Source organism: Mercenaria mercenaria, chromosome 5 (genome assembly GCF_021730395.1).
Source record: "Mercenaria mercenaria strain notata chromosome 5, MADL_Memer_1, whole genome shotgun sequence".
Taxonomy (NCBI): Eukaryota; Metazoa; Mollusca; class Bivalvia; order Venerida; family Veneridae; genus Mercenaria; species Mercenaria mercenaria.
The window spans coordinates 14,093,634-14,102,525 of record NC_069365.1 but is presented as its reverse complement, the minus strand read 5'-3'; the positions used below and the strand labels follow the sequence as shown (position 1 = coordinate 14,102,525).

Genomic DNA, 8,892 nt, shown 5'->3' with positions numbered 1-8,892 from the left:
CCAAATTAAAGTATTAAATAAGTTAGCCGTTCATATTATGTTTGTATGCGTACAAATTCGGACTGTTTACAATTTCTCCTCAAACTGAAAATTTCAGCCGTTTTATTTTTCAAAAGTGCGTCAGCCTGTCACTCTACGTGAAGGTAGTTTCCCTACAAAAAGTTAATGACTCAAGAAAGTCCCCATTAACTTTTTACAAGATGTCTAAAAGATTAAAGTACATTATACTAATGTATTATTGATCATACCTCAATGATTTATGGCAATCAGCCCGATAAATCAATTTAAATACTTCGTGTTAATAAGTACTTCGTGTTAATATGTCGAGTAAGATCATTTAATTACGGATTTTTTAAACTTTTTTAACAACACTTCAGATACGAAAGGTATATATAATATTGTTACAATCTAGTTTAGTTTAGTTTCTCAAAGTTTATTGTCTATTCCATCACATGATTACATATAATACACGAAATCAATTCAATAAAATACATGTATGGCCAGTCTTAAAAGATTTGTAATAGACATCAAATCAAACATTAAAACAGTTTAACAAATCAATGGCACCTTACTTAATATATAGTTACAAAGAACTACAAGAGACTGCATAATCTCAATCATATTATACATTACAACAATATGACTGAGTATTAATATCTACATGATAAAATGTAGACTATAACTGCTAATCAAGACTAAAGTCTGCCATAAAAGGATTCTAGAACTAAGACACTGACAAGGAAGTTATGCACTAATGCGCTAGGGAAAAAAATGGTGTTAAGAAACTAAGTATCACCTCAGATCAGATCTGAAATGAACAGATTAGCAGTAATATTCTACATAAATGATAAAAATAATGTACATATGTACTAAAAGTAAAATACAATGGACATTATTTACAAAGAAAACACATTCTTCTATTAAGTATACTAAAACAGGTTTTGGCACTAACCCTTATAACATCATGGTTGGAAAATATAAACTTAATTCTATCATTATCAGTGAGTGACATAAAATTTTCATCAATATCACAAACTTTGCTGAACAAGGCATTTCTTAAATCACTATATACCTCGCATTGCATCAGTACATGTATTTCAGTTTCGACATCATTACAGAAAGGACAAATTCTGTCATCAAATCTGAGACCTTCATAGCGCCCAGTTTCTATTCTGAGAGGTGCAACACCTAGTCTAAATTTACAAAATGCTGATCTATGTGAAGGCGGTAAAATCATTGAACAGTATTTTTCTACAGCATATTCTGATTTAAAAGTGCAATAAGTACGAAGTTTGTTACCACCATTTCTAGAAGGACCAGTATTATTATTTATTTTAGTTAACCAATCTTGTTTAAATTTACACATAGCAAGATCTTTAAGATTCTGCACATTGGAAGATATAATTGGTGAATTAATACATGTATTTAACATACCAGTATCATGTATTTTCTGACAAACATAAAAGAACCAGTTCTTACAACGACTGCCAGCCAAGTCCATAGACCAAAGCGCAACTCGTTTATTCAAACGAGATTCATTGGTGCGGGAAAGACGTACCAAAAGCCGGTACACAGAGACTAATTGACGGACCTGCGGAGGATCCCAAGCCAGCTCACCATATAAACCCATAGTAGGTAAGTACTTGCCTACTCCCAGAAAAAAGCGCATTGCCCTATTCTGGACTGTGTCTATACATGAGCGAGCCCTGAAGCCCCAAATGCTAGAACCATACTCAATAACAGGCCACACCAATGAATCATATAATTTCTTAAAAACATCATGTGGGAAACCTTCTGCCGATTTACTTTTAGCAATTAGTAAGCCTTGAGCACGACCAGCGCTTTGTGCCACAGCCTTGGCAGTAATACTATAGTCTAAAATTCATTTAATACTAAACCAAGGTAAGTGTATCTATCAACTACATCTAATGTTTGATTACCACACATAAAACTGAAAGAAGACCTCTGAACAGATTGTTTTCTAAAATGCACAACATTACTTTTGTTAACATTGATAGTCATATCATTTGTACCACACCAATCATGTAAGGCGTTCAATAAAAGTTGCAAATCCTTGGCTGACGAGTAAAAAATGATTGAAAACTGGGTTTGGCACAAAATACGTTTGTTTAAATCTTTTCAAGAGCTAATTAAAGTAATAAACTAGAATTAATGGAGTAATGTCATTTATCCGAATAACGTAAAACAAAGCCTGGGCTTGGTATACGGTGTTGTGAGTTAATGAGAATTCATTAGGAAAAAATCTATTGGCGAAAATAATTTTCCCGTAGACGCCCATTATGAAAACTTAAGTGAGGTCGAATTTCTTAATCAGTCTATCAAAAGGTCAAGTATACGACCCTATTTTTTATTTGCCAATTTTTAAAGAATTTTCTGAAGTTTTGAAAAATCAGGGTTAATCAAATTCTACATTGTAGGAAAAAATTGATCTGAACGTGTAGAATTACCTTATGTACTTACTGAAAAGAGTACGTTTTTTTTTCGGTGCAGCCGTATTAACCTCGTTTTCATGACATACAATGACCTATGCCACGTGACGAAGTTCGCAAATCAGCTTGCTTGAAAACGAAAGGTTTATGCAACAAATACAATAAAAATCCCTTTTAAATTTTTTTAGAGAGATGTGTACTGTCATACTAGTACGTACTGCATATTACATTAACTGGTGTGGTTTTCAGGCGCACTCGATTTAAGTCTACCAGAAATAGAAGGGATTCTAGTAAAAACCTTTTTCGCTTATGTGTAATAAACTGCAGTCATTTTCATTTAATCCCAAATACAGCATTTTGGTGTAGATCCGAAAGCGAAAGTAGGTATCCCGTTTGGTTGATTTACAGAAGAATGGATTTGTTAACATCAGCTGTTTCCGTCATGTGACCATGACTTTCTTTCATTCTTGCATAACGAATAACCTGCCGTTTTCGCCATTTTTTTCCATTATATTCCAGCTTCACTACGCCGAGCATCTTTTTAAAAGATGTTTCTTGATATTCATATATGTGATTGCATTGTAACACAATTACCACTACATTTGAGATAAAATAGTATTAGAACATGCTTTTCTGTTACTATTGATAATGATCGAATTCTTCCAAGTATTTAAGAAAATGAAAGTTTTGTAGCCTGTACACTCTTTCATATGGACTTTCTTTGGGACATTTCAGACATATAACATGCATATTACTGACAATAAAGAAATTGATAAGGTCTTCATTACATTGACTAAATGCTGATTTAACTTCGCAGTTCTGGTATACCATATACTGAGCGTCCTAAACTGTATTTGTAATATGTACATATTTGGCGTCCAATAGTGTCCAAATGCTGTCAATAATTAACTGAATTGCATGACGTTTTCGGATATTTACTAGATTCAGATGTAAACCTGCGTGTGACTGTTTGACTTGTTGATATTTTTTCCATGTCAGTATAATTTAGTTTTTGTTTTTTAATGCAATACAATTCTTCTTGCTATGTCTACAGGCAATGAGATACACTATGCCTTCAGAAGCAAAAACTACCACATGAATGTAATTGTCTGGAATTTAAAGATACAATGACAACAATAAAGTTACCGTATGGAAGTATAAACAAATTATATTTTTTTCGGTATTTTTTTACTTCAGGAGAGAGAAAAACAAACATATCACGCCAAGTTTTGACAAACAAATTTGTCTGTTTATTTGACATACATATATATAAATTCCATAAAAATTAAGTAAGTGGATAAGGTAATTATTTATTACAGTGGCATGCGTTTTACTTTATACTGCGTGGACATATAATCTCTATAATGCTTGTGTCCGGGCTTCCGATGACCCGATTCTATAATAGTTCAATAAAAACAAATTCTAAAGGTTACAGTCACGAGGTACTGGAGATACTGTTGTAACGACATTTGGACCATTCGGCACCTTGGTTACAAACGTCGTTTGGTTTTCATAGGAAAAAATTAGACAACAAATCCCATCTAAATACGCCTGCACCGAAATAATAGCGAAATCATAATGGTGAGTGCTAAGTTCTCATTGTCGAATTTTCCTTACTTTCATTATCGTATGTCGGTCAAAGGCACGTACAACGTGTACAGGTGTGATATCAAAGGTTCGTTAATTTTACAAAGATTAAATAGAACGTTGCTGTATTGTAGTATGCAACAGCATAGTCGAACGGATACAACGAGTATTGGTCATTACATCAAGGAATCTACAAGTATATAATCCACAAAGTGATTGTTTCAAGGTTATCTTTGTCTTACAGACGACACGACAATGGAAGGCTCCGGAAAGCCAGTGGAGCACGACAGAAGAATGTCAATTATTTCCCAAGCAAGTATGGCTGTATCACAACTACCCAAGGAGAATTTGCAGGAAATAAAAAGTTATGCAAAGCCTCCTGAAGCTGTTAAAGAAGTACTATCGGCTGCTATGTTATTACTTGGTCACCAGGAATCGGAAGTGGTAAATGTCGTTATCGTCCCAGATAGAATAGTTATTTATTATCTGCTTGTACTAGTAATAAATTCTTAAGGATAACATGGTGTAATAGCCATATTTCATGTCTTGTAACTGGAGGGTAATATTCAAATGAAATTTGGTCACTTTAAAGACATTCAGAATTAAAAACTTTTCACCGAGAGATTTTTGAAATTTTATCATTTTTGGGGAGATAATAGGTATTGAAGTCAACATTGATGCCTATGGGAAATATATAATTTCTTTGATTATGAGAATCTGAACTTGAGTTTCGAGAAAATTTTGCGGTAGAAAACTGCATTATATGATTTTGATACAAATAACAAAAAGAAATCTAAAATTCCCCGTAGGGAAAAGGAGAAAATCATTTTTTCTAGTTTTCAGGGGAGATAACTCATGAAAAACCAACATTATCAGGGGAGGTAATCTAAAGGAAAATTTTTAGAACTTCTGTCACTATATAACTTGTCAATATGCACCTTACTTCTATTGTTTGACATTTTTAAAGCTTACATTATCAAGTTTTATGTACGCTTTTGGTAAAATTCAGGCCTATTACACCATGTTATCCTGGACCTAGGCTTAGATTAACAAGGACACGAATGCCTGATTTACATTAGAAAACATGCTTTCGAACTCTTCCAATATTTCAATATCCCTCATGACAGATATCCAGTCATAAAATATATTTCGAAATTTGTCTTTTGAGTAAATTGTGCTGCTGGAAAATACTGAGTAAAGAATTTTCACTTCAAAAGCACTCACAAATATACGCAGCAGAAGGTTTCGTTAAATTATCAGTTGTCAACATATTTAGTTTTAACATTTGAGCATTTTCGACAAAATAATTGAGAACCGTTCTCTTTCTGAGATAGTGCCGTTGGGAAGGACCAACAATGACCAAATTGCATCAGGATTTGTATACATTTTCAGCATAAAAATTCTTTTATATGAAATCAGCAGTAATGTATGGAACAGTACGGAAGTAGAAATTACATATTGCTGTATGAGCCATGTCACTACCCCTGCCGAGTGTGCTGTATGACAGAGCCATGTCACTACCCCTGCCGAGTGTGCTGTATGACAGAGCCATGCCACTACCTGCCGAGTGTGCTGTATGACAGAGCCATGCCACTACCTGCCGAGTGTGCTGTATGACAGAGCCATGCCACTACCTGCCGAGTGTGCTGTATGACAGAGCCATGTCACTACCTGCCGAGTGTGCTGTATGACAGAGCCATGCCACTACCTGCCGAGTGTGCTGTATGACAGAGCCATGCCACTACCTGCCGTGTGTGCTGTATGACAGAGCCATGCCACTACCTGCCGTGTGCGCTGTATGACAGAGCCATGTCACTACCTGCCGAGTGCGCTGTATGACAGAGCCATGCCACTACCTGCCGAGTGTGCTGTATGACAGAGCCATGCCACTACCTGCCGAGTGTGCTGTATGACAGAGCCATGCCACTACCTGCCGTGTGTGCTGTATGACAGAGCCATGCCACTACCTGCCGTGTGCGCTGTATGACAGAGCCATGTCACTACCTGCCGAGTGAATGTCATGATTTTACGACTGGAATGCTGAATTATATATTTGAGCCGTGCCATGAGAAAACCAACATAGTGGCTTTGCGACCAGCATGGATCCAGACCAGCCTGCGCATCCGCGCAGTCTGGTCAGGATCCATGCTGTTCGCTAACAGTTTCTCTAATAGCAATAGGCTTTGAAAGCGAACAGCATGGATCCTGACCAGACTGCGCGGATGCGCAGGCTGGTCTGGATCCATGCTGGTCGCAAAGCCACTATGTTGGTTTTTCCATGGCACGGCTCATATTGCATTTTCGTGTAAAATACACTTGCTATTCCGATTTAAAGTATGCTGCATTGTTACACTCTTCATTCGTTATACTGAAAACTGAAATGTAACGTTTTGCATTCTGACATTGCCATGCTGCAATGTTACATTCTGCACTCGTTTTTGTAGATGTTACTTGGGGGTATTAACTACATTGGGTGTGTCTGACTGTTTTCAAATTTTTAACATTCAAATTTGTATAACTTAATTTTTCTGAAAGTGCTGTATGTTGAGACATTCAATGCCCATTCTTACTACATCAGTTCATACATCAGTTCAAAGAATTTTATATGTAACATCACTAAGCAGTATGCAGCATAGAAGTATGTAGTCTCAGAAGCTTCTATGTAACTACAACATCAGCGTTCTAGTTGATATTTAGGCAGGCTTCGCGAGTGTTGCATACATTTGTAAAATCTAGGCAGTTTTTCATTCTCTATTTCAATTTACTAAGGCAAAAATGTCTTTTTTGAGACAGATAAAATTATGTAATGAATGCTGTTCATTTTGTTGTCAATAATATGCTAAAAAAGATTTCAATTCTATTGTGTAGAATTGGAAGATGGTTCAGAAATGTCTTGCTAAACTAGGAGAGGATTCATTACAACAGAGAGTAGCAGATATGGACCTCGAAAAAATACCACAGAAGAACACAGAGAAGGCCAAAGCAATACTGTCAAAATATGACGCAGATAAGATAGCAAAAATCAGTCTTGCAGTCAAGGCAATTTATGTTTGGGTATGATTTTGTTTCCAAAGATATAACTGTTATGAAACTTAGTGTATTTAATAAATGTCGGATGTAAACTTATACTATCTTGCTTTGTTGACTCCAGGTTTTGGCATTCCTGTAATATCTCTAGAAAATAAAAAGATCTGCTATCAAGAAAGCAAACAGGTGTTATAAAAACGGATTCAAACTCCTGAACGAGGAATAGAACCATCATAGAATCGATATACATGTATTATTTATAAATAGGAGAAAATACTACGTGAAGAAAAGCCAATTAAACACAACCATGGACACATTAAGTGGAGTCTTTAGAGGCACAAAACTCAACCAAGCAAACTGGTAGTTCACTTGGTATGATTTAGTCTGTTCATGAGAGATAATGAAATTTGCAACACCCCTCACACACCCTAGCATAAGGCTTAAGCGGAACTCTATATATAGAAACATTGAATAGGCCCCAAAGGACCAGCAAACAACACCCAATCCATGAAAACCTGATAGTAGGTTGAAATGGTTTTAAGAACTATGAAAATTAGAATGACCTAAAAATTCCATAACATATGTTTCTTTTGCTTATTTTTCTAGGTTGATGCCGTGACTGAATACTAGGCGACATCAGAGTACTTCACGTGAACACTTTTCTTCATTTAGACACTGTTAAGAAAACGGACATATTACATGTAATTGTTACATGTTTGATTTGTAAAGCTACTGGAAGGATATAACATGTAACGTTACTACGATGTCTGAGCTTCAACCTTTTATTTATAATAATAGCGAACAGAAAAGTAGCAGTACAGGAGAGAGAGAGAGAGAGAGAGAGAGAGAGAGAGAGAGAGAGAGAGAGAGAGATTAGTTCTAACGTTATAACATTATGGTTTTATCATGGTGTAATATTGCCTCAATACTGTCACTACATCTATTTGTTTTATGTCATACATGGTATCCTTTGACCAACTGACGTTAAATTTCAAGGCGACATCACTTGAATGTTAAAGAATATATTCACGGTGTTGACATTATCTTTTATTACAGAAAAGTGTGTAATTTTATAAGCAGTTATTGTTGTTTTTACGTCAAAAAGTAGATTGGACCGCTAGTGCATTACTACGTTTATTAAATCGCCTCTAGGTTTATTCCATGGGATGGCATTCAACTCTAATAATTACAGTTGTTAGCAAACACGTCACTGGTAATTACGGTGCCTGTTATACTAAACTGAATGCAAAAGGAACAGAGTTGTAGAGCCGGTCTACGTGTTTATTGAACAACCCTCATACTAGAATACATCAGCGAAAATAAAAATGATATGTTCACTGTTTCAAAACAGTGTACCGGAAGCTTTCTTGAAAACACAACACCATTATAACAGTTCTAACATTTTTATTTCTTAAGAAGAGCAATGCACAATTTCTTATAAATATTCGGTTGAATTTCAAAGATGTAATTAATTTTCAACAGTTCTGTTTCCAACTCTATTAACACAATTTCTTATAGTTTAGTTTAAACATATTTATTCCCAAGAGTACATAACATAGATTTGTATATTTACAACAACAAGTTAACATGATACTAAGGAAAGGATAAGAATGAAAGACATGTCTTATAGAATTCTTCTCCTTAGGCGGACAATAAAGTTTGTATGTAAACACAAAAGAGCATTATATCATATTATACTCGTAGTGGGAATAGGTCGTGATACAAGTATCTGTATAGTGTAAAATGATAATGATAATTAAAAATAGAAAATAGAACAACGTTAAGTACTAAAGACTAAAGTAATCAGAAAGAGGAAAGGCAGAGAAAG

The 8,892-nt window shown here is 35.2% G+C and overlaps 1 protein-coding gene across 2 annotated transcripts; it reads left to right on the top strand.

The window, feature by feature from the left end:
* The first annotated feature begins 283 nt into the window (after positions 1 to 283).
* On the top strand, positions 284 to 8,550 carry LOC128556880 (dynein axonemal heavy chain 2-like). 2 transcript variants are annotated; one of them, XM_053542743.1, is made up of 4 exons: positions 284 to 386; positions 4,282 to 4,481; positions 6,906 to 7,091; positions 7,671 to 8,550. In XM_053542743.1, exons 2-4 carry the CDS (start codon positions 4,293 to 4,295, stop codon positions 7,692 to 7,694), a joined length of 399 nt encoding a protein of 132 aa, XP_053398718.1. In that variant the 5' UTR covers positions 284 to 386; positions 4,282 to 4,292; the 3' UTR covers positions 7,695 to 8,550. The 2 variants fall into 2 exon arrangements, with proteins under 2 accessions (XP_053398718.1, XP_053398717.1); XM_053542742.1 differs by lacking the exon at positions 284 to 386 and adding an exon at positions 1,496 to 1,635.
* The last annotated feature ends 342 nt before the right edge of the window (positions 8,551 to 8,892 follow it).